This window comes from Passer domesticus, chromosome 9, assembly GCF_036417665.1.
Source record: "Passer domesticus isolate bPasDom1 chromosome 9, bPasDom1.hap1, whole genome shotgun sequence".
NCBI lineage: Eukaryota > Metazoa > Chordata > Aves > Passeriformes > Passeridae > Passer > Passer domesticus.
In genome coordinates, this window is record NC_087482.1 from 45,105,803 (window position 1) to 45,130,634 (window position 24,832).

General features: G+C 50.3%; 1 protein-coding gene across 1 annotated transcript in view; it reads left to right on the forward strand.

Moving 5' to 3' along the window:
- ITPR1 (inositol 1,4,5-trisphosphate receptor type 1) overlaps window positions 1-24,832 on the forward strand; it is a 157,217-nt gene that overhangs the window by 68,157 nt on the left and 64,228 nt on the right. The window contains exons 23-39 of the mRNA XM_064433143.1: window positions 91-278; window positions 1,772-1,910; window positions 2,084-2,142; window positions 2,513-2,674; window positions 2,774-2,944; window positions 3,861-3,926; window positions 4,629-4,766; window positions 6,261-6,386; window positions 6,757-6,957; window positions 8,546-8,797; window positions 9,324-9,449; window positions 10,123-10,251; window positions 13,173-13,293; window positions 14,310-14,494; window positions 14,686-14,834; window positions 15,652-15,763; window positions 19,065-19,091. Coding sequence (XP_064289213.1) covers window positions 91-278; window positions 1,772-1,910; window positions 2,084-2,142; window positions 2,513-2,674; window positions 2,774-2,944; window positions 3,861-3,926; window positions 4,629-4,766; window positions 6,261-6,386; window positions 6,757-6,957; window positions 8,546-8,797; window positions 9,324-9,449; window positions 10,123-10,251; window positions 13,173-13,293; window positions 14,310-14,494; window positions 14,686-14,834; window positions 15,652-15,763; window positions 19,065-19,091 — 2,351 coding nt within the window. The remainder of the gene's footprint in view (window positions 1-90; window positions 279-1,771; window positions 1,911-2,083; window positions 2,143-2,512; window positions 2,675-2,773; window positions 2,945-3,860; window positions 3,927-4,628; window positions 4,767-6,260; window positions 6,387-6,756; window positions 6,958-8,545; window positions 8,798-9,323; window positions 9,450-10,122; window positions 10,252-13,172; window positions 13,294-14,309; window positions 14,495-14,685; window positions 14,835-15,651; window positions 15,764-19,064; window positions 19,092-24,832) is intronic.

The window sequence follows — 24,832 nt, forward strand, 5'->3', positions numbered from 1 at the left end:
GAAGAGTTTCCCATTGCAGGATGTGGCCGGGCTTGCCCTGTCAGTGCAGCCCCGTTGCAGCACGCTAACCCTGGCTGTTTCCTCTTGAAGGGAGCAATGTGATGAGGTCCATCCACGGCGTGGGGGAGCTGATGACCCAGGTGGTGCTCAGGGGCGGGGGGTTCCTGCCCATGACTCCCCTGGCAGCTGCCCCCGAGGGGAATGTCAAGCAGAGTGAGCCAGAGAAGGAGGACATCCTGGTCATGGACACCAAGCTGAAGATCATCGAGATACTCCAGGTACCACACGGATGCAGCTCCTGGTGCTGTCCTCCAGCATTAATTGTGTCCTGCTGCCTCTTAATGTACTTCTGACTCTCAGCCTGGGAAAGTATTGCCAGGGTGACCTTGTCAGGCACAGGGCTCCCAACTTGTTTATGACAATATTGTGCCATTATTGAAAGAATTTATTAGAAAAGAGTTTGTAGTATACACTGATGTATTTAGCAGTGATTTGTGAGTATCTGACTTGAGGCAGAGCTGTCGTTTTCCACCCTGTTGACTTCCCAGTTTCCCTGAGTCTGCAGGGCCATCTGAAGTGCCCTGAGGAACAGGGAGATCTCGAGACTCCTCTTGGCAGAGCCATCAGCCTGCCATGTGTTTTCAGCATGCACAGCCAGCCTCTCTCTCTTCCATCTCTGGCTTTCTCACTTGCTCACCCCAAACTCTTTGGGATGCACGCGTTTTTCCTCATTACTGACTCAGAATTATTGCACTGAGATGCATCTTCCCTCTGTGGGTGTGGGAGTCCTTTTTGTGCTCAGCAGCTTTGTCAGCCAGCCCTGGGGTCAGCCTGCTGCCAGAGCCTGGTGGGTGAAGGCAGGAGAGCAGCAGGAGAGCCGTGGTGTTCCTTCCCCCTGCCCCGTGGGAGGCTCTGCCCTTCCCTCAGCAGCAGATGCAGCACAGGGGAGGCTCCATTCCTTCCTTGCACCATTGCTAATTTCAGCTCAAGCCAGAGCTTCTCTTGTGGCCTGGCATGTGCAGGGGGTATTTCAGTGTGCCAGTATTCCCTGCTACCAGGGGCTGTTCAAGCTGGCATTCAGCATTTCCCCCAAAAGCTGCAAGAACTCTGAGTGTTCTTGGCTTTGTAGCTCCTTCCTCGAGAGGAAGACCATGGGGAAGGTGGTCTCTGCTAGGCTGGAGGTTTCACCACCAGCTGAAGTGGTGACTGGTGTGGCACAGCCTGGCTCCTGGCAGCTCAGGTCCTGCTCCTGTGCCACAGCACATGTTCAGGATGGAGATGGAAATGCTGCTTTCCTTTCCTGGGGGATGGGGTGAGGATGCCAGCATCACACAGGAATGAGGCACCAAAACCCTGCCAAAATGTTTTACTCATCACTGTTTATTATGTGTGTGTATCATGCTCGTTGAAATCCCTGGAAAATATTACTGAATTCTGGGGGTTTTGGAGGTGATATTTACATATCATGGAAAGATGGAATCCCAGCGTGGTTTGTGTTGAAAAGGACCTTGAAGCTCATCCAGTTCCACTCCCTGCCATGTGCAGGGACACCTTCCAGAGTGCTCCAAGCTTTGTCCAGCCTGGCATTGGACACTTCCAGGAATCCAGGGGCAGCCACAGCTGCTCTGGGCACCTGTGCCAGGGTCTCTCCACCTTGGGTAACTCTTCCAGGTTAAATCCACATCTCTCTCAGTTATGTCTTTGTGTGAATTGTAGATGTGATGGAAATACACAGATTATTTCACCTTTTTTCCTACTTCTGTGTCATCAGTTTATTCTGAATGTGCGGTTGGACTACAGGATCTCCTGCCTGCTTTGTATATTTAAACATGAATTTGATGAAAGCAATGCCCAGATGTCTGAATCCCCCACTGGAAGCAGTAGTCAAGAGATGCCAACTAATGTCCCAGGTGGGTTATTTGGCAAGGAATGAGGTTGTGTGGCTTAGGGAAGACTGGAATCTTCTAGGGGCTAATGGGATGATTGTTTCAGGTCCCCACTTGCCATTTGAAATGTTCTTAAGCTGGAAAAACATCTTTGCTGCCACTCTGACCTCATGTGTTTGTCTTGTTTATTTTTTCAGGAGCCCTGGACTTTGAACACATTGAGGAACAAGCTGAGGGGATCTTTGGTGGAAGGAAAGTATCTCTTCACAGGTGCTAATCGAGGGGACTCCCCAGGCTGGAGGGCTCCCAAGGAGTGGGGACTGGGAAAATGGCTTCATTTTCCTAAACAGGCTTTGATGCAGCTCAGAGTGGGTCCATTTGGATCCAGAGATCAGCAACAGGGGCTCTTCAGCCAGAAGGATCATCAGGGCAGGGCTCTGTGCTGTGGGTGAAAGCCAAGGTGCAGGATTAGTGCATCCCAGCTCGATGCTGCAATAAAATCTCAGTACCATTTCCCCCCTCATTTAAAAGTAAGATAAAAAGGTTTTCTGCCACTGCTAAGAGGTCTTAGAACCTGCTGGGACCCTCAGTCTAACGTGCTGGTTGACTCCTGTGTTTCCAGTGAGGAGAACACCCCTCTGGATTTGGATGATCATGGGGGCAGGACTTTCCTGCGGGTGCTGCTGCATTTAACGATGCACGATTACCCTCCCCTGGTGTCTGGTGCCTTGCAGCTGCTCTTCAGGCACTTCAGCCAGAGACAAGAAGTCCTTCAGGCTTTCAAGCAGGTACCCGTGTGTCTGGAGAGGGTTATTCCTCATCTGATGTATTTATGGCAGCTGAAGCCAGCCCTTTTTGTGCAACTCATGGCTTTGCCTCCCTGTAAGGTTCAACTGCTCGTTACCAGCCAAGATGTTGACAACTACAAGCAGATCAAACAAGATTTGGACCAGCTGAGGTCAATAGTGGAGAAATCTGAGCTCTGGGTGTACAAAGGCCAAGGTCCTGATGAGGCCATGGACAGTGTGCCAGGTGAAAACGAGCACAAGAAGAAAGAGGTAATTGGGTTGTGTTGGTGTGAATTTGGGTGGGTATTTGCAGGGTGTAGCTGCTGTCAGAACTGTGCCAAGGCCCATCTTCCCAGCACCCTGCCTAGGTGAGGTTCTCTCCACTGCTTTCAGGTTGAGGCAGGAGTGAGGGGAGAGCTTGAGCCAGGTGGTGCCCAGTGGCAGCCCCTGAGGTGTCACCTTCAGGGTCTGACAGGGTTGGTTTGGGTTGCTCTGGCTCCCCAGCTGTGTCCTTTCAGCACTGATGGGTGGCACAGGATTTGTGCAGTCAAAAGTACCTCAAGTAAGGTAAGGGCAGAGCTGTGAGCTGCTCAGGTGATGCATTTTGATCATGGCACTTGATTAAATGACAGCAGAGAACTGTGCTTTATCTCTACCTGATTACACAGGATTTCCCCACATGCACATCAGGCTTAGAACTCTTTGAGCATCTTTTGTTTTCATGTAATTTGCAATCAAATAGGAAAGATTGGATGAGGGGATGCAAGAAGCAGTGCCTGGTTTAGGAACTTTTATTGCTGGAAGTAAATACAAGTAATCCACTTGTTGCTTTTCTTGTACACATTGCTGTGAGGAATCTCTTGGTATTTGTGCAGTGACAGTTCAATAACAATAGGGAGAGAAAGGAAGGGGTTTTTTCTGAGGGGAGACTTGATTAGAGACAGAATGTGACAGGCAAAGGACAGGAGGTTGCTGCCTCTGAAATCATCCCTCCCTCACCTTGTTTTGTGTCCTAGAGGTCAATGTGACTTGACAGGATAATTGTGTGTGTTTTTCTGAGGCTGTCAGAGCTGGAGGATGACAGTCCTTCCCAGGAGGAGAGCGGGCGCTATCCTAGAACGGTAATTTTAGCCTTCATGTAGACAGTAGTATAAGCTACTAATAAATTGTCTGATTTTATCCTCAGGAAGGTCACAGCAAGTCTCAAAAGCCTGAAAGTACTAGCAGCTACAACTACCGGGTAGTAAAAGAGGTAAAACTTTGCTTCTTGATAGTTCACTGGAAGTGTAAATGAGTAACAGAGCTCTGGAGAGCTGCAGTCAGAGGGAGGCACCCAGGAAAGTCTGAGTCACTCTGCCATTGTGGAAACTATTTGCTGAGTAATAACAAATCCCAGCTTGAATGAGAAGCCAGGATAGAATAAGCACGACGTGTGTATTCTTTCCTTAAGAATGGATTAGTGAGAAACGTTTGCTGCTGTTTCAATGGTAACACAATATTTTTATTGTTAAGGACTACAAAGGCAGTAAGCAAGGGGAGAAGCCATTTAATTTGCCTTGTCCTGAGTACCTTGCACTCAAAGCCACTGTGCAGTTGAAATTTAATGTAGAAAATACCAGATGAAGAACGTGCTGTGGTGCTGGTGTGGTGTGAGCTGGAGGTGTGTCTGTGGCTCTGCTGTGGAGCTTGATGTTGTGTTCACTTGACATGGCTGAGTTCTGCAGGAGCGTAGAATCTCAGAACTGTAGAGTGTCCTGAGGTGGAAGGGACCCACAAGGATCATCCGAGTCCAGCAGCCCTAGTCAGATGCCACGGATGGAGCCTGGGCCACGAGGGGCTGCCTGGAGCCGCTCTGCTCCGAGCAGATGAGTTGGTCCCTGGTGCTGCTCGCTGGGACCTGGCGTTCTCTGGAAGAAAAGCCAGAGCTGGGCTCTGAGGCCAGTGTCTCCTGCAGATCCTGCTGCGGCTCAGCAAGCTCTGCGTGCAGGAAGGGGCCTCGGTGAGGAAGAGCAGGAAGCAGCAGCAGCGACTCCTGAGGAACATGGGAGCTCACGCCGTGGTGCTGGAGCTGCTGCAGATCCCTTACGAGAAGGTGGGGCTTGGTGTCATGCTGACAGGCTTTTCATACCTCCTCTGAATCTTGCTGAACCTCCTCCCTGCAGACTGGGTGCACAGAGGCTGGTTTATGTAGCCTCATAGTCTAGGAAATCCCCACTCTCAGAAATAAGGAGCTCAGACAAAGTCTGTTTATTTGAAGCCTGTGAATATACAGATTGCCTGAAGAAATATTCAAGCATCATACTTCAGAATTAAGGCTCAGCTTTGAGCTTTTCATGTGAGGCAGGTGCTGCCTTGAGGTAAAGCTGGGTTGATGGAAGCAAGACCCTCGTTGTGAGGCAGCTGGGTGAGCCCATCCTGGCAACAAGGAGGGATGGGAGGGTGTCCCAGGGGTTTTATGAGCAGTAGATACAGACCCTCCCCCAGCTGTAGGGTCCTAAACTCCCCCTTAGAGGTGAATAAATACCCACTGGCTCTCCAGGTGAGGTCTGCTGCTCCTAATTAGCTTTCTCAGGGCTAACACTTGGCAGCTGTGCAGGCTGGAGCCCACTGGGCCTGGGTTGTGCCTGTGAGCCTGCCGAGCAGCAGGCTGTGCTGACACAGCACACCCCAAGGTCATCACGTTGGCTGCTCATTCATCACAGGTGACAGGTGATGAATTTATCAGTGCTGAGGTGAGGCACCTCTTCACATTTTCCTGGTTGCTCTGCTGTCCTCTCTTTCAAACTCACCAGGTTCCTGAGAACCAGTACTTCTACACAGCAGCTTTGATTAATGTTAATTCTCGCGGTTTCTTGCGTCATATTTTGCTAAAAAATCAGCAGCAAAAACACCCTTCAACGCCTTATCATCCCCTTTCTGTCCCCTACGTGTGAATGTGCATCAGACAGGCAGTGTGGAAGGGGTTTCACCCTTGGAAAGATACTAAATTCCTTAAAAATAAAAACAGACAGTAATTTTCCAAAGCGCGGCTCCTGCCGTCGCTGGGTTGGGAATCCACGCTGACGTCAGAGGAAGGGCACGGGTTCCTCAGCAGTGCTTGGAAGGCTGCAAGGAGCGTGGAGGTTCCAGTAAGGATCAGTTGGGCTGAGCTGGTGCAAAAGCAACTTTCCATCCCTGCTTTGCCATGAGCATCCCCGTCCGTGGCTGCGGAAGGCGCTGCAGAGGGACGTGGCAGCTTTCCTGGGCAGCCCCGAGGTGATGATGTGTGGTTTGGCCACGGGGCCCGGGTGTTCAGAAGAGTAGAAGTGACTAAAGCACGTTGCTGGCAGGCCTGGCTGTGGAATAGGCGCTTTTAGAGAATAAACTACTGTAATTTCTATTATGGGCTTTATTTTTGACGCTCTTTGGAAGCGTGGAGCTGGCCCAGCTCATCCCAAACGTCTGTGAACTGGGTGGAGGTTTGTTTTCCTTTGGGGTGTGAGAGACGTGACAGTTCCCTTGCTGGAGCTGTGGCTCATCCTGTGCTCACCTCAAGGTGAACCTTTGGATTGTTTTTAACCCCCTCTTCTTTGTCGTGCAATCCCAGGCTGAAGACACGAGGATGCAGGAGATAATGAAGCTTGCACACGAGTTCCTGCAGAACTTCTGTGCTGGGAACCAACAGAACCAGGCCTTGCTGCACAAGCACATAAACCTGTTCCTTAACCCAGGGGTAAGAATAACCTCAGGCTGTTATTTATCTTTTTGTTCTAGCAAGAGAAGGGACCGCACTGTCCTTGGTGATACCTCTGGGGCTGTTCTGTTGCAAAATTGGTTGAAGAGGTCACGTTTTGTTTTCATTCCAAAGCCTCAAAAGTTGGCAAGATATTTGTTTAGGGCAGTTCCAGTGTAGAAAGTTCAAGAGGCTGAAGTGGGGTGAAAAATAGGCTGAGTTAGGAGCAGTGGTGTTGAAAGCTGAGGTCCCCAGCAAAGTTCCCTTCAGCCCTGTGCTTGCAGGAGTGTTGGCTCTACCCTAACCCCAGTGGGGATGTGGTGAGTTGTTGATTTTCTGACTTGTTGCTCCCTTTCATCCCCTCCCTCAGATCCTGGAAGCAGTGACAATGCAGCACATTTTCATGAACAACTTCCAGCTCTGCAGCGAGATCAACGAGCGCGTGGTTCAGCACTTCGTCCACTGCATCGAGACGCACGGCAGGAACGTTCAGTACATCAAGTTCCTGCAGACCATCGTCAAGGCAGAGGGGAAATTCATTAAGAAATGCCAAGATATGGTAATGGCTGAGGTGAGAGCTGCAGAGATTTCAGGGTCTGAACAGAAGTTTGCACATAGCAGTTGGTGAACATGACAAATTGATCCTCTCGCTTCGGGGACTGCCAAGAAGCTGACAGCTCTCACCATGCAAAAAGAGCATTGCAGCTCCCAGGAAGCTCAGGCTTTTTGTGACCATAAGCTCTCTGAGCTCCTGACTCACAGGTGTAACGAGGGGTTGGTTGTTAATGGCACGAGTTACTTCCCAGGCCTGTACCCAGCAGCATGTAGGTGGGGTTATGAAGCAAGGGTGCCTTTGTCTAGTAAAATTGGCTTGAAGAGAAGTAGTTTAATTTCAAGATCACTAAAGCAGAAGGAGAATTTCACCATGATAGCATTTTAATTAGAGTTTTTTATGAAATTGTAGAACCACCATGAATCACCTTCCACTATCCCAGGGTGCTCCAAGCCCCATCCAGTGTGGCCTTGGGCACTTCCAGGAATGGGGCAGCTCCAGCTTCTCTGGGCAGCTGTGCCAGGCCCTCACCACCCATATTTTTTCTGCCCTCTAAACCTGGTCTCAATTTGAAGCCATTCCCCTTTGTCCTGACTCTCCAAGCCCTTGCAGACAGTCTCAGCAAGATGTGCTTACTCAGCTGTTCAAGTGTGAAGGGGAAGAAGGTGAGGATTGGCTTTAGGTTGTGGGAAACTGGAAACTGGGGAGCCAGGAGAAATGGGAGGGGTCAGAGAAGGCTGAGTGAATGCCTTTAAGGGGGATATTGGATGGAATCTGGCAGATCTGCACATCTGATGGAATGTTTTGGCCTCCTCAGCAGGGGGAGCCCCAGGATCAGATTTGTCAGCTCTGGCTTTTGAGCATCAATCCTCATGGGTGGATCAAAAATCTTCCATATTTTATTGTTCAACTCAAAACCAGCTTCGTTAGCTTCTCAACATTTAGTTGAGTGTAAGATGCTCAGCAAGGGGCTCCCCCAAGGTCAGCAGCTGCCCTGGGGGTTTTTCCTACATCTTACCCTGCTGTTTTCCCCAAACCCTGTGGGAGAACAGCCCTGGATCCCTCCAGCTGTGTGCTCAGCAGTGAACCAGGGCTCAGTTTGCTCCATCTCCTTCCCCTCCTGGAGTTCCATCTCTGGAATCATGGCCAGCCAAGTGTCAAATGTGAAGCTGATGGAAATCTTCAGTGTGTGACTTGACGTGTCACTCCCTGGCCCTGGAAGATGGCTGGTGTTTGTTGGGAAGGGTGGAAGGAGGGAGCCCTGCAGTCCTCCCATCCCTGTGCTCTGGGCAGCTCTCCAGCAGCACAGGGCTGTCCACAGCTGCCTTAGGAAGTCACCTGGGGTGACATGGAAAGGCACAATGGAAAATCACAAACTTCTTGGCACAGCTTCTGGCTAGCAGGCAGCTGGGCTGGCTTTGAATTTCCTCGGTGGTTCAGAAGGGGTCAGTTAAATGGGAATGTCCTCCTGGTGCCCTGTGTCCCTGAGGGCAGTGCCCAGCTGCCCTGAGGGGCTGGGGAGCAGCAGTGGGACAGCCCCACGAGGGGATGCTGGGGGGGATCCCAGGCTTGGCTCTGCTGATGGAATGTTCTCCGTGGCCCTCAGCTGGTGAATGCAGGGGAAGATGTGCTGGTGTTCTACAACGACAGAGCCTCCTTCCAGACCCTGGTGCAGATGATGAGGTCAGAGAGGGACAGGATGGACGAGAACAGCCCCCTGATGTACCACATCCACCTGGTGGAGCTGCTGGCTGTGTGCACAGAGGGCAAAAACGTCTACACGGAAATCAAATGCAACTCCCTGCTGCCTCTGGATGACATTGTCAGGGTGGTGACCCACGAGGATTGCATACCTGAGGTGAGGGCTTGCAGGAGAGCTGGGCTGTTCGTGTTTGAAATGTGCTGGGTTTGGGTGAGGGAGGGTTGATACTGCTGGGCCTGGCCTGGCAAGGGGGTTGGTGCAGGAGGGCAGTGAGCTGGGAGCTGCAGTCCTTCCCTGCTGCTGGCACCCCCAGCCAACCTGGACAGTCAAGTTAAATCCTTTCCTACTTCCTCCTTACCCTGCAAGTGGGAATGTGATGCTGTGCTTGGTTATTTTATAGGGTTCTTGAGGCAGAGAGGTTTATGGATGTGCTGCTAACCTTGAACAGATGGTTCTGCAGAACTGGAAATTATTATTATGCTGACGTTTTGTCTGCAGTAATCCTGGTGGTTTTTTATTGGATGGTGTCTTGCTATTCATGGCATTAAATTTCACCAGTGTTTAAGTGAAAGGAAGAAGTAGAATTCCAAATTATCTATGTAGCACTTTTAATGTGGCATTATATTCATTCATGCCACCACTCAGGTTCTTATTCTTTATGAATTATTTTCTCTACTTTTAGGTCAAAATAGCATACATCAACTTCTTGAATCACTGCTATGTGGACACAGAAGTAGAAATGAAAGAGATTTACACCAGTAATCACATGTGGAAGCTGTTTGAGAACTTCCTGGTTGACATCTGTCGGGTAATGTATCTGCACCAAGGAACTGAATTCAGCTTAAAAACCTCTTTATTCCAGAGCAGCAAGGATAAGACATCCCAGTGCATCAGGGCAATAAGTACCCTGAATACTCTGTTCCTTCAAATATGTGCGTCCTTTTCCTTGTGCCTGTGGATTTCATTAGTCATATTCCATGGAACACATTCATATTTTCCTTTTTAAAAGAAAAAATCCAAGCCCAAACCAAAGCTCAGTGAAGCTCCACACCCTGCTCCTTTGTCCAGTGCCTTTTCTGTCCTGCCACCTGGCCTGCTTATTCTGGCCAGCATCACTGAGCTCCTTCCTGAGCAGCACTCAGCGTTTTTTTGGCAGGTCAGGACAGATTGTTTTCCAGGCTTGGTGTTTATTTGGCCATATGGCTTTTTGCCTGGGATTCCAAGTATTTCCCCATACGAAAGCATTACACCTCAGTCCTCCCCATCCTGCTCTTGCCTTCCTCCAAGACACTGTGGTTTTTCCCTCCCCCAGCTGTGCTCTGGGCCAGCACACCAAACCAGGAACAGCGCTGGCTCTGCTCTGGGCTGGAGATGCAGAGCCCCAGGGTCACTGAACTGGGCCCAGGACAATGTGACATGAGGAACTGCAGTCTCAGCTGCTTGGTGAGCTGCCCCTGACCCTGCTGTGGTTTGTGCTGCAGGCCTGCAACAACACCAGTGACAGGAAGCACGCGGACTCCATCCTGGAGAAGTACGTGACCGAGATCGTCATGAGCATCGTCACCACCTTCTTCAGCTCCCCCTTCTCCGACCAGAGCACCACCCTGCAGGTGGGGACATGCACACACAGGGACAGCACTGCCAGGGCACTTGTGTGCTTTCCACTTGGTGACATTTGCAGTGCAAAGGAAACACAGGAGCAGTGGTGGTGTAACTGGGGGGTCAATACGACGCAATTCTTGGTGACCAGACTGGTCTTTTTGCTGTAGAAAGGGAGAAACATGTAGGTCACAGTCCAAATGTTCTTCTAGAAAAGCTCAAATGTCACACTGATTCATCAGTGCCTTTAACTCTGTGCTACCACCAAGGTCTTTTGTAGAGAGTTCTTGTGTGCCATTGAATCCCAGGGTGGTTTGTGTTGGAAGGGACCTCAAAGCCCATCTCATCCAACCCCCTCCACACATATCACAGAGGGAGCAAGGATGATTGAGTGAGGACAGCATATTTTACAGAAAGATTCTAATTGCCCTTAAAAAAAAAGGATACAGAACAAGAATCCAGAAGCTCTCCTGTGTCTCACCAAGTAGACTTTTGCCTAGTTCAGAAGTTGGGGAAATGTGAAGGAGGAGCTTGGAACACTTTTGAAGAGGAGAAGGCAGAGAGTTGTACAGCAGAGCTGCAGAGTCAGGATGTTACCCTAATATTTCTATTTGCACAGAGATAACACTGTTCTTTATGCATAAATAACTTTCTGGCAGGGTGTGGGTGGAGTGGTCAGGTGTCTGGCAGCTCTGGCAGGAGGCTGAGAGGGGCAGTTGTTGAAACTTGATGCAACCTGGTAGTGCCAGAGGCAGGTGTTTGCAGTGCAATCTCCAGGTCTCAAAGCTCATGCAGTCCTACCCCTGCCTGTCTCTCACCTCACCCGAGTGAGCAGTGAAGCAGCTGATTTGCTCCTCAGGTGACTTTGGTTGCTGTTGCACCTTCTGTCCTCCTCAAAAAAGTGAGACATGGAGACTGTGGCCTTGTCCTGGGCTCTGCCCTTCCTCTGTGCCAGGTACCTGAGCTGCCCTGCTCTCACTTGTCATCTCTGAGATGCAGCATTTGAATACACATCTTGCCATCCTATTTTAGCCATCTGTTAATGTTATATCAGCAGTTTTTCTTTAGTTTCTCAATCTCCCCCTCTGTCTAGCAAGATGAAGTCACTTGGTTCACCTCTTTTCCCATCTTAGTTGATAGATCTGCCTTGTCCTAGATTCATCTTTCCTCCACATCTCCAAGTTAAAAGTGGTTTCTCTCCCTTTTCCTGCCTGTCAATACTCTTGTCTATACCCAGGGATTCTCCTCCCTGAGGAGCACAGCCTGTTGTCCCACCTGCCTGGTGTCCATCCCTGCTCCAGGTGGGATTTCCTCCCCTCTGAGGTGCTGCAGGTGGGCTGATCTCTGTAGGCAAGGGCTGTGACCACTCTGTTCTGGGTTCAGTTCCTCCCTGCCCTTCCTGCTGCACCTTCTCATGCCAGCCAGCCTCCTCTTGCCTCCCGCTCCTTCGTGTCAGGGCTTGTGGGTCTGAAATTCCTCCTGCCCTGAGTCAGCCTTGCTAGTTCAGGGAACACCTTGTCCATCCATCATGTGGTTCAACTCACATAAAATTAGGAGAACACAAATCTCTTGGCAAAGGTCAGCTGCCCACAGCTTCTCTTTAACAAACATTGTTCAGCCTGTTTGCCTCCAAAGTTGTTGCTGCCCAAGGTTTCCCTTCCCAGGTGCAGTAAGCAGACATGAGGGACATGGAGTAAATTTCCTATTTGATTTATTGACCTTGTTTAATCAAATGAAACATCTTAAAGGGTTTTTAAGACAAAAAAGTCTTCAGACATGAATTGTAAGGAATACGTGGGTGGTTTAAATCCAAACATGCAGGTATTTTCAGAGCCCTGGGTGGATGCTGTTGTGTGCCATGGTTTTTGGTGTTTGGCTTATTTCCAGAAAGGATAATGGGTATTTGCCTCTTAGCAATTCTGGGGGCTTGAATTTTGGTTCTGCTCTTGTACATTTTGTAATGGTGTTTTATTTGATTGATCTATAGCTTTAATTAGCTGATAGACTTGGCTTTTTACTCTAACTCCGCTTTTTTCTTGCAAACAGGCTTTACTGTTGACCAGAATAAATGAGGTATTTTTTCCCTGGTTCCTAAGTCCTGTGGTGTTTGCACTGTGGTGTAGTTCCTGTAGCTGATAGAAGCATTCCATAGCTAGTGGGCACAGGGACACAGGGTGCTCCCTCTCAGACTGAAATATTTCAAATGCTCTTTCCTCTACAGGTTGTAATATGTTCTTCTACTAAGTAATCACTGTACAAAACCAAATGGAGTTTTGGTCACTGTTGGGCAGCTGCAAAGGTGAAAGAACAGAGCTCATGGGCTTGGGTGTGTTGGAGCAGCTCACCTGTCTGTAGTGGAAGATCACCTTGTGAAATTCAGGGGTGAAAACCACACCTTGATTTTGGCTGATCCGTAGCAGCTGCAGTGTTTGCCACTAACCACTGCCTGTGTTCCAAATAACACACAGCTGCTTTCCTAGTGAATTGGAGACCAGCTAATAATGCTTGGAATGATGAGTTTCCAACTCTGGAGCTCTGCTGTCACAGAGCCAAGCCCCATTTACCTGTGGCCTCTTGAGTCAGCTGCTGGTCAACACTAAAAGAGGAATCTGAGTGCTAGGGTTGCTGATAGCTCTGATAAAACAGATGAAGGTGACTGCTCACTTCCTTTGCTTAGTCAGCCTCAATTACCAGGCCTTCCTGCTGCAGAAGCTCCTGTTTCATTCTCCCTTCCAGCACTGGTTCCCACCCTTCCCATGCAGCTGCTGATCCCGTGGTAGATACCCTGCCACCACGGGGAGTTGCCCAGCAAGTGCTGCAGCCCAGCTGGAAGGGACTGGGAGCAGCTGAGCCCTGCTCAGGGCGAGGGCTGTGGCTGTGCTGTGCTGGCCTTGCAGGCGAGGGCTGTGACTGTGCTGTGCTTGCCTTGCAGACTCGGCAGCCCGTGTTCGTGCAGCTGCTGCAGGGGGTGTTCAGGGTGTACCACTGCACCTGGCTCATGCCCAGCCAGAAGGCCTCTGTGGAGAGCTGCATCCGCGTGCTCTCCGACGTAGGTAAGGAGTGGGGCTGAGCAGAGCTGCCTGCTCCAGTGGGGCCATCCAGGCCATCATCCTGCCACGGGGACAGTGTGGTTTGTGTCCTGCAGGTGCCACCTGGGATAACTCTCAGTCCAGGCTCATGCTGATAGATCATCGTGGTTGAGTAGTGGGTGTTGTCACTGTCACCTGAAGTGCTTTCTCTGTCTAACCTCAAAACTCCCTGCAGTCCTGTTGATCTGCAGCAGGGAGATGGTTTTCATGGAATTGTTGAGGTTGGGAAAGTCCTCCAGGATCATTGAGTCCAAGCTGTGCCCAGTGCCCACCTTGTCCCCAGCCCAGAGCTCTGAGTGCCACTTCGAGCCCTTCCTTGGACACCTCCAGGGATGGGCACTCCAAACATCCCTGGGCAGTTCCAAGGTCTGAGCACCCTTTCCATGGAGAAATTCCTCCTGACGTCCAGCCTGACCCTTCCCTAGTGCAGCTGGGAGTGGCAGCCCATAAATTTGCTCCCCTTCCAGTGTCCACAAGTGTTCTGGATATGGGGTCAGGTTCTGCTGCTGTGTGTCCACGTGTGCCAGCACGAGCTCTTGGAGGTGTGTGTTTAGGGAAGGATTCCTACTCCCACACCTCAAACAACAGTAACAACTCTGAGGTGTGGAAGCCTCTAAACATAATCCTGCCCAGGCCTGACCTTGCCCCGTTTAAAATGCACTCAGAGTCATGGAATGGTTAAGGTTGGAAAAGATCTCTTAAGGTGGTCAAGTCCAGCTGCCAGCCCAGCACCACCAGTAAAACATGAACTCAAGTGCCACAAACAAATGTTTTTTGACCACCTCTCTGGGCAGCCCTTTCTAATGCTTTATAACCCTTTCAGTGTCTAATCTAAATCTTCCCTGGTGCAACTTGAGGCTGTTTTCTCTCAGCCTGGGAAGGAGAGTTCGTAGAAGGAAGGGACTGCACAGACCTTTGTCCTGTTTTGTGTTGGCTCACGGCCTCAGGGTCTCATTTCCCACTGATTCCACTTGTTGCAGCCAAAAGCAGAGCGATTGCCATTCCCGTGGACTTGGACAGCCAGGTGAACAACCTGTTCCTGAAGTCCCACAACATCGTGCAGAAGACTGCCATGAACTGGCGCATGACGGCGCGGAACGCCGCGCGCAGGGACTCGGTGCTGGCCGCCTCCAGGGACTACAGGAACATCATCGAGAGGTTACAGGTGACTGCTCAGCCCCCTTGCCCTGCAGAACTGAAAGTCTCACCTGAGCAAACCCCCTCAGGTCTTGTAGTTTATTCAGGCAGGACAGACCGAGTTGTCCTGCCCCTCATCCGCCGTTGGTAAAAGGAATTCAGCTCTGGGTCTGTGGTGTTAATGTTTGGCTGAACCTGCTGTGGCTGTTTCTCTCCTAGGACATCGTGTCAGCCTTGGAGGATCGCCTGCGCCCTCTGGTCCAGGCAGAGCTGTCGGTGCTGGTGGATGTGCTCCACAGGCCTGAGCTGCTCTTCCCAGAGAACACGGATGCCAGGAGGAAATGTGAAAGTGGAGGTTTCATTTGCAAGTAAGTTGTCTTAGAAGTCTGGCTTGTTTTGCTTTTTCCCAGACTTCCCATGCCCTGTGGAATGGAGCCCTCTTGCCCAGCTTGGTGAATACTTGATATCCTCTGAAATACCTGTAAAAATCAGTATTTTGTGATATGATCAAGGCAATTTGTCCTTGTTGGGGAAGAAAAACTGCTTGTGGGAATGGGGAAAGACTGGATGATATGTTCTCCCAACTAATGCTTAAAAATGTCTGTTTGCTGCAGGATGTCCTGAGCAGTTGTATGAGTTCCTTTGAGCTGATCCAGTTATTGATACCTGCCTTCACCCCAGGAATGTTCCTGAGGTGCTGGGTGAATACACCAGGATCACTTGTTGTCATGGGCATCACCCCAGCTAGAGGGAGGGAAAGGGGAGATTACAAGGACATTTAGAGGGCAGTTCAGAGCAGATCCTGTCCCCTCCTGGAGGGGTGGGCACTGAGTCAGTCCCAAGTGCTGGGTGGGATGGATTTGGGCTTGCACCCTCCAGGGCTCTGTCTGTTTTTTAAACAAGTGGAATAGATTTCATGCTGTTAACTGCCTGCTCTGGAGGACCATCAGGTCCTGGATCCCACTGAATCCTTGCTGCCTGCAGCCAGGGGGGTTTTCTGGCTCTTTTCCTGCTCACAGCTTCCCCTGGTAGCTGTCAGGTGTTGCTCTGGAGAGAAGGCTCCAAAGTGCTTGTGTAACACTATGATGATAATCCTTGTTTGCAGCATAAAGCAGTGAAGATAAGCACATATATTTACCCCATTTTTAGAATGTTTGCACTAACCTGATTGATGGGTTTTTTCAGGTTAATTAAGCACACAAAGCAGCTGCTGGAGGAGAATGAGGAGAAACTGTGTATTAAGGTATTGCAGACGCTCAGGGAAATGATGACCAAAGATAGAGGCTATGGAGAAAAGGTAAGGTACAGTCCATCATTCTGTTAAACACTGGCTTTATTCAGTAAAAGAAAATAAAACTCCTGCTTCTTCAAGCTGTTTTCTATGTGTAAGCACTTCCAGGCTGGTGCAGGGACAAAACATTTTTAATCAACTAATACCTTTCAAATCATATGTGAAGTTAAGCTTGTTTCTGTTGCTTTTCTTCTTGAGACTGGCAGGTTTAAGTCTAATCCCTGCAGTTGCTGGCACTTTAAAATATCTATTTTGTTACCTTTTTCTGAAGGCTGTAACACCTTTATCTGCTTCCCAGGTCTAGGTGACTCTTCAGGTCATGTAACCTTGCAAGAGGAGGGTGTTTTGCAGTTAATTTGAATTTGTGTACAACTGAGTAATCTTGTTGTGGTTTATAGATGGAAACTCTGTACACCCACCCATGTTTCTTCTTTCCCTTTCCTACACACAACTCTTGACTGGTTGAGAGGAACATTTTTCTGTAGGTACAGACCTGTTCTTTATTTCCATGAGGAGGGTGTGTATGCACCCACGTTTGTGTTTCTAGAAGTGGTTACAGTCAGCTGACACTGGGATTTGGAGATTCTCCTGGAATTCTGCTCAGCTGAGGCTCTTCCCTTGTCACCAGTGGGTGCAGAGGAACACAGCCTGCAGTGGGGAGCTGGGAGTGGGGACTGGGGGAGCTGGGATGTGGCAGGGCTGTCACTGCCTGGGGAGGCTGTGCCCAGGAGCAGGTGGTGCCTCAGTCCAGTTCTCCCCCACAGATGGGTTTGGAGCTGTTTCTTGTGCTCAATTCACAGCAGAAAGGGCAAAAACTGCAGAGATCAGAGTTTGAGAGCAGCAGGAATCGTTTGTAGCAGCTGCCAGGGAGGGAGATGCTGCACAGGCAGAGGAACCTGCAGCACCCTGGCCAGCTGGGAATGTCACCAGGAGGCAGCAGCAGGACGTGGTGCCAGGGCTCTGGGGAGGGAGCACACATGGGTGTGCACGTGTGGGCTGCTCCCAGCACACCCAGGCTGCACAGGCAGTGCCAGGCACAGGAGACTCCCAGGAAAATGCCCTCAGGGTAGGGATGGCCAGGGCTGTGCTCTCCCCAGTGCTGCCAGCCCAGGCCAGCTCCAGCTGCTGCTCTGCTCCTGCCTGGGGACTGTCTCCCTGTGCAGCAGCAATTTGAGTGAATTCTTGGGCTGGAGGGAACTCCCTGGCCAGCTGCAGGAAAGCAGCACATCCCTGTGGGATGGGGAGGGAGCAGGGAAAGGCACAGCTGCAGGTGTCAGCTTGGGGCACACTGTCCTCTGCCCAAGTGGCTGAGTCCTGTGCTGGACATCACCCTCTGTCCTCTCCTCAAGGTCTCTTCTCTGAGACATCCCAGCTGGAAGGGGCTGGCTGTGGCCAGGCTGCTCCTGGGAAAGGAGTGGGACTGGTGATCCTCTCATGGGTGCTGGTATTTCCTGGTGCTCAGCTCTGGGGGTGTAACAGGCTCAGTGTAACCATAGATCTTACACTTCTCCAGCAGATCACTGTGTCCTCTCCTGTTAAAACAGCCAGCAGCCACTGTCCAAGGTCACCTTAAGTAATAAATAAAAGCAGTGGGTGATGCATATTGTGTGTACTAGACACCAGTGAAACCCAAATCAGAGCTTTAAGAGTTTTCCTTAAATGTAATTTGCCACTGAGAGATTTTCCAAAATGGAAATTAATTCCTAGGAGTTTCTTAGGCTTCATTCAGCTAACTTGGATGAAGCAGTATTTCTAGAAGCTGCAGTTAACATACCTTGCACCATTCAGACCATGGAGAACCCCACAAGGTGCTAAAAAATCTTCAAAGTGTGGCAGAAGCATTGATTTGTGAAGCAGTGGCTCAGTTACATAAGGAGTCAGGATATGCCTGCCTGTGAAGTGATTTCCGAGTCGGAAGCAGCAGCTGATTGCTCACAGATAGACTGTCAGTAGTAGTAGAACAGCTTTTACTGTCTGGCTGTGAGCACTGCAGTGGGATTTATTCTCCCTTGTGACTCAGAGAACCGAATTTAGTCACCACCTAAAAGGTAGCACCTTTTGTTTTTAAAATCCATCCTGTAGCATAACAAAAAAGAAAAAAAAAAGAGAAGGAAAAACCCCTCTTGTATTGTAAAAACCCTGCTGTAAGTCCTGGAGTCCCTGCCTAGAGGTGGTTCCATCCATCAGGGTGCAGAGCTCACCCTGCCCTCACAAGCACAGCCATGGCAAGGCTTGGCTTGGAAGGGACCTGAAAGATGACCCAGTTCCCTCCCTGGAGCACCTTCCACAGCCCAGCCTGGCCTTGAGCCCCTCCAGGGATGGGGCAGCCTGTGCCAGGACTCCCCACCTGGGCAGGGGAGGATTCCTTCCCTTTAAACCTGTGGCAGTGCCTGTCCTGTCCCTGTGCCAGGCTCTCAGCTGTCCCTGCCCTCCCGTGTCCAGCCCCAGAGCTCTGGGCAGGTTCTGAGGTCCTGCTGCAGCCCCACGTGGTGCTCTCTGGAGCAACCTGACCTACATAAGGGTGTGAGGATGCACAGAGCTCCTGTGCCAGCCCACAGGTCACCTCACCCTGCTGGCCCATGTCCCCGAGCAGGGTGGGCAGTGCAGGGGGACACGGGGAGTGCTCCTGTCACCCAGAGCCTGCTGCCACAGCTGGGGCTCCTCAGCAGCGAGCAGAACCCGTGGGCAGAGCGCAGATGTACAGAAGCCTGTGGGAAGGCTGAAATTTTTCCATATTGCTGAAGACTCCTCGCTTGGCACGCGCTCAGGATGGCTCAGTGACGGGGAGCATACTGTGGAGTATTTAATAGGCACAAAACTGCACTACATTGACAGTGTAGGCTAGACCCAAGTTTTTCACTGTGCTGAAACATGTCATTCATGCACGTCTCTCCGGGTGCCTACCAGCTGACTCTCCCCAGCTCTGCAGGACTCGCATTGGGAAGCTCCATTTTCCCTCCCAGAGTGGAAATGCAGCCCCTGAGCTGCTGCTGCTCAGGGCTCGTGACACTCCCGTGCCCAAGGGTGAAGTCCTTGGCTCTGGGTCAGCCTGCCCACGTGGTTTGTCCCTGGCACAGGAACAAAGCCAGGGTACATCCTGCCTCCCAAGCTGCCTGGCACAGCGTTCCCAGCAGGGTCTGTTCCCTAACCCGACGCTGGCAGATGTTCCTCATGCCCACTGCAAAAACAATGTTGGATTGCAGCATTTAAGTGTTAAATGATTTATAAGATCCTTACGTGAAATTTATGTTTCGTTTCTCTTACTAATCCTTGCTTTCAATTCTTCCCCTTCTTTCTTTCCCGGCAGATTACCATTGAATTGGATAATGCTGAGGTTTTAATTTTATTTCTTTTCTCCAGTGTTGTTTCTATGGTGTTTGTTTTACCAGTAGCCCTGTGATCTGTCCTGTCTCTGCAGCACTGAGCGTTCTGATTTGTGTGCCTGTGTCAGTGAATTAGTGGAGTTTTCAGTCTGCTGTGTGTCTATCCTGGGAATAGTTACCGTAACTAATTCCATATGTCATTTCTCGGAATATTAATCCAGATGGAGTTATCATTTTTGGTAGTCTGCAGTCAGCTGGTGCCATGGTAGATCCTGTGAAGTTTGGGATCAGATCTGGAGGATGAACTGCTCTAGGCAGTCAGCATTTAGCACTTGGCCACCATTCCTGTGTCAGTGTGAAGGGGTTATTTTCTGATTTGGAAAGCTAAATAGTGAGCTTTAACAGTGCCCATGCAGGAGCTGGAGGAAGGTGGGTGCAGGTGGGACTGGGGGGGCAGGTCCTTGTGCAGAAATTGTGCTGCTGCCTTTCCCAGGAAGGGAAGGTGACAGTGCAGCAGCTTGTGAGAGCATTGCAGTGCCCTTGCTGTGCCCCACTGGGGTTTGGCTGGGAGGCCACGGGATGGCTGGTGTGTAACCCTGGGGATTAGGTGGCTTGGGAAGCAGTTTCTGGGTGAAAAGCCCTCTTTGAGGGAAGACTTGAAGTGACATGGAGCTTCCCAAGCACTGTGACAAGCCTGGTGTCTGGTCAGGGCAGCAGCGCAGGGAGCTGAGCTGCCTCTGCTGTGCAACTTCCTCATCAGCTCAAAAAAACCCTGGTGTGGGTGTGGAATTTGCATAAATGTATAATACTGAGAAAGTGATTGACTGGCACCTTATTTTACTGAAATACCATGGAAAAAAGAAATATTTTCCTCTCAGTGCTTTGTTTCCTGTGTTCTCTCCCAAGCCAGCCTTTTATTTGGAACAAAGCTCAACCACTTAAAATGTCTAAAGCATTTCTGACCTTTATTTAGTGGAGTAGGTCATGAAATCTACAGAAAGCAATTTACGGTGTGACTTGCTAATTTTGATGTTAACCACCTGAATTCACTGGGTAAACTTCATTCTGAAAATGGAATATTTGGAGACCTTGCCTGGTGAAATGGCTTTGAAAGCCAAACTATTTGTCACTAAAGTGGACAAATACTGTGCACATCACCCAGAGCTGGCCTGGAGGGTGTTTTCTGTTCAGGGGGCTTTTAGGGCTGGAGCTGAAGGTCCCTTCCCTACAAAACTGGTTTCCCATCACTGCTTTCTGCCCAGACTCTGGTTTTCAACTGAAAGACAAATTTCTTGTTGTACAAGTTCATTTACTGCCCTGCTGTCACCTCTGAGCTGTGCTGGGATGAGATCTCAGGTGTATCCCCAAGCTCCAGACACACTTCTGGCATTACAGAGGTGCTCTGCTGTCTGTTTCTCTTTTTTTTTGTTAATAAACCCAGTTTTTCCCCTTTTGACCTGGGGCATACACACCAGCAGTCTGCTCTGGATTCCAGAATTTAACCTGTAGCACAGAAATGTTTCCACCAGGCCTGGTCCTTTGGATGATGTGCTGCTGCAGCTTCCCAGAATAGCACGTGTGTATATATGTATAATTTTAGCTTGGAGAAACTTCAGAGAGAAAGTTGAATTGTTTAATTGCAAATTAAGTCATAATGTGAAACTCTTTCCCCTTTGGTTTCTGGCTGTGATGTGCTGTCTTAGCCTGCAGTAAATCAGCCAGAGCGTGCACAGCAATTTAGGATTTGGTCTGGAGGCTGCAAAGGAGGAATTTTATTGCTCCTTAATGGAGCAAGTGCATGGAAGGAGCAGGTGTGTGTGTAACCATCCCCACTGAGCACTGGCTGCATAGGGAAAGGGATTCAGATGGAGCTGGAACCACTGGCAAGTCTCAGAAATCCTGGGGTTTTCTGGTTTCCTTCTTCCCCCCTTGTCAGCCCTGGAAACTGTAAACATTTAGGGCAAAGAATACAAAACTCTGCATTATTAGTAAAATTATTAACTTGCTTTTCTGTCAAAATTATGCACGTTTGAATTTTCTGATCAGCTGAAATGCTCCTTGTTCCCTTGGGGGAAGTAACTGTTGATGGCATGATTTCATGGTGGCTTTTTACATAGTTTGAGTTATCTTAGTTGTGTCCTGCAAGGTGATCCCAGCGAGGAGAGGGTCCCAAAAAGAGAGGATATAAAAAATGCCAGATCTGTGATTGTTAGTGAAAGTCGTGACAGAAAGTCATGACAGACCCTCTTCGACGTTTTTGTGAGTGAAGAAGGGAGTGTCCTTTGGAAGTGGGTGAATAATGCTGGAATTCACCAGTGGTAGGAAATCCCCTCAGTGTGGGGTTGGCACCAACCCCAGACAGTTTTGGGCTGAGCTGGTGGGCTTTGTGTGCTGGAGGAGTGGAGTGGAAGGGAACAGCAGAGGGGCTGCTGCTGTCCTAACTCCCACTTTTATTGAGGGTTTATGTGTAGTTCCCTTGGTACTGGAAAGGAGGGACAGGGAGGAGCTGTAGTTTTCCAAGGAGAAGCAGTGGAGCATTGATAGAAAACCCAAACCATGAGGAACTGTGTCCCACCATAGTGGCACCACGATTGTGTTGGTTCTCTCCTGGTTTTGGGGAGTTGTGAGCTCAGAGTTGCCTTTGGGTTGTGCTGTGGCTGCTCTTTGCCTCTCCTGGAGCATGGGGTGGGAGCAGGAGCTGAAGGGCTCAGCAGGGTGAGTTGGACATGGGCTCTGTGCAGGTGTTTAGGTGATAAAGCCAAAACCCCAAGGCAGGGCACTGTCCTTAGAAGCCCTTGGGCTGAGTCTCTGTTGGTGGCCTCCTTCCTGGGCTGGAGCTGCTCTGATCCTGATCCTGATGGAGCCTGCTGTCTCAGGGAAGAGCTGCAGGGCCGAGGTGAATTCTTCCACCAAGTGTGAATCTTCACACACAACAGCAAGAGCTAAACCCTGCTTCTAATTAGACACAACAGTGTAACGTGCTGTTAATGCAATCCTCAGCCCACTGAGGAGTGCGGGCGTGATGCAAATGCAGATTTCCTGGTGCTGCATGCCGAGCTGCACCGTGGGCTCCCTGTGCTCCAGCCCAGCCCAGCTCCCTCCCTGCAGGGCACTGGGAAAGGCTCCTGTCCATCCTCCCGGCCAGGGCTGCCGTCTGGGGACACCGTGGCCCAGTTTCCACCTGCAGTGCGAGTCCTGGGTACTAAACACACCCATCCTGGAGCAGCCATGAATCTTTGATGGCCTGCCAGGCAGGGCCCCGTCGGTGCTGACCTGCAGGTGGCACGCGCAGGATGCCGATCGCGCTGCGAGATGGCCTACTTTGCTTTTTATTTTTTTTATATTCCTTTTTCCCCTCCCAGCCACATTGCAGTGAGCTGTTCCGCTGGGCACCTGCCAACATTCAGGCAGCAGTTACATAAGAAGAGCTTTTTTTCCTGGAATTTAGGCCCGCTGCTGATGTGTGACCTTCAGCAGTAATTGCCAATAAAGGCGGCGGGGATGTTTACAGGCACCGCGGCTGGCGCGGCCTGCGCCGGTAGCGCCGGGCTGGGCTGGGCTGCAGCCTCCCGGCCTGACCCCGCACCCCTGCAGCTCTGTTCCATTTCCAGGGTGAAATGGGGGGCTCTGCTTCCCCCCAGCCTGACCCCACACCACTGCAGCTCTGTTCCATTTCCAGGGTGAAATGGGGTGCTCTGCTTCCCCCCAGCCCAGTCCCACACCATTGCAGCGGTTTCCATTTCCACACAGAAACAGGGGTGCTCTGCTTCCCTGCAGTCTGATTCCACACAATTGCAGCTCTGTTTCAATTTCCACACTGGAATGGGGGGCTCTGCTTCCCCCCAGTCTTATCCCACACAACTGCAGCTCTGTTCCAATTTCCACACTGAAATGGGGTGCTCTGCTTCCCCCCACCCTGACCCCACACCACTGCAGCTCCGTTCCATTTCCAGGGTGAAATGGGGGGCTCTGCTTCCCCCCAGCCTGACCCCACACCACTGCAGCTCCGTTCCATTTCCAGGGTGAAATGGGGGGCTCTGCTTCCCCCCAGTCTTATCCCACACAACTGCAGCTCTGTTCCAATTTCCACACTGAAATGGGGTGCTGTGCTTCCCCCCAGCCTGACCCCACACCACTGCAGCTCTTCCAGTTTCCACACTGAAATGGGGTGCTGTGCTTCCCCCCAGTCTGATCCCACACCACTGTAGCTCTGTTTCAGTTTCCACACTGAAATGGGGGTGTTCTGCTGTTTCTGGGGTACGGGCCAGCAGCCACCCAACTGAATCCGGCACGGAGTTTCCCTTGTTATTCAGTTATTTGTTAGGGTTGTGTTGGTGTTTTATCTGTTTTTTCAGTGGTGACACTTCTTTATGCAGCTGATCTATCTACAGGCGGCTCTGTCCAGTAAAATGCACTTGCAGACCCACCCAGCAGAGGTTAGGTTTGGGGTTTTTTCACCTCTTTGTGTTAGTCTTGAGGTTTCAAGTAGGTGAAAAGAGAACTGAAAATCCTGGTTCAAAGAGGTTGCCTGAATTAACCTTTTCCCTGCTCTTTATCTATGATAAACTGAAGTTCCAATGGCTAAGGTGCAAAATATGTGCTGTTTTATGCATTTTTGATTGGAGTTAGGAAATGTATTAACCTCTTCAGAGCTGCACAGCTTCACCTGGGAATTATTTTCCTTGTAGAGATCTTACTCTGCAGTCATTTCTCTTGTGTATTTTGCACTTAGACAGTGCTTCACTTGTTATGTCTCAAGCAGAGGAAATGCAGGCACTCATAAATTTTTGTGGGCTGCCTTATATTTTTTTTTCCCCTTGAGAAATCCTGCGATCTTTGGACAGGCCTTTTTTTTTTTTTTAACACGGACTGGAATTGGTGAGCTCCTTGGAAAAGGAGACTGGAACATTTCTTACAGTTACTTGTCACCAAAAAAATAGTAGTTATACCATCTTACTGCTCATTAAAACTGCTGCAGTAAAATGTGTTGTGCAGGTAGTTCTCAGTGTTTTCAGTAGAAGTCCTGCAGGACTGAGGATTTAGAGAGGAGGAGGTGCTTGCACTCCTGCTGAAGGGCAGACACTGAGGTCTCCAGCTCCTGGAAAGTCCCAGCCCAAGTTAAAACATGATTTCTCCACTGAAAACTCTGGAAAATGAGGGAAGGCATTCCCCTAGGTAGATCTTGGTGACCTTGGAGTGCAGGCACTGGCAGCCCTTGTGGCAGATCTGCCACCTCTGGCTGGCAGTGCACAATCTCTGCACGTTCCCTGAGGTGAGGAGGATGTTCAGCCGTGCCCCTGCCCTGCGAGTGTGACAGGGCTGGGGGGCTGCCCCTGCCCCCAAAATCCCACATCCCTTCTGGGGGACCTGTGCCAGGACATGGTGCTGCCCCACATCTCCTGCTGCTGCCTGATTTAGGCAGGGCTGAGATCCTGCATCCCTGAAAATGCAACGTCTGTACAGGGGGAAATGGAACGTGGGAAGTTTGTCAAAGCAGTTCAGTGCTCCTGGGTCCCAGTTATTCCCCTCTGCCCTGAAACTTCTCCATAACAAGTCAAATGCTTGTTTGACAAACACCTACAGATCATCTGCAGGGGCTAGAAATTTCCTATCCAAATTTCTCCTCAGCTCCACAAGGTAACAGTGTTGGCTTTACAAAGGGGACTTGGCAAGGAAGCTGCACAGAGTTTTGTGGTATTTTTAAAGAGTTATGAAGGACAGCAACATAATTTTGCTCTAGTCTGTTGCCACG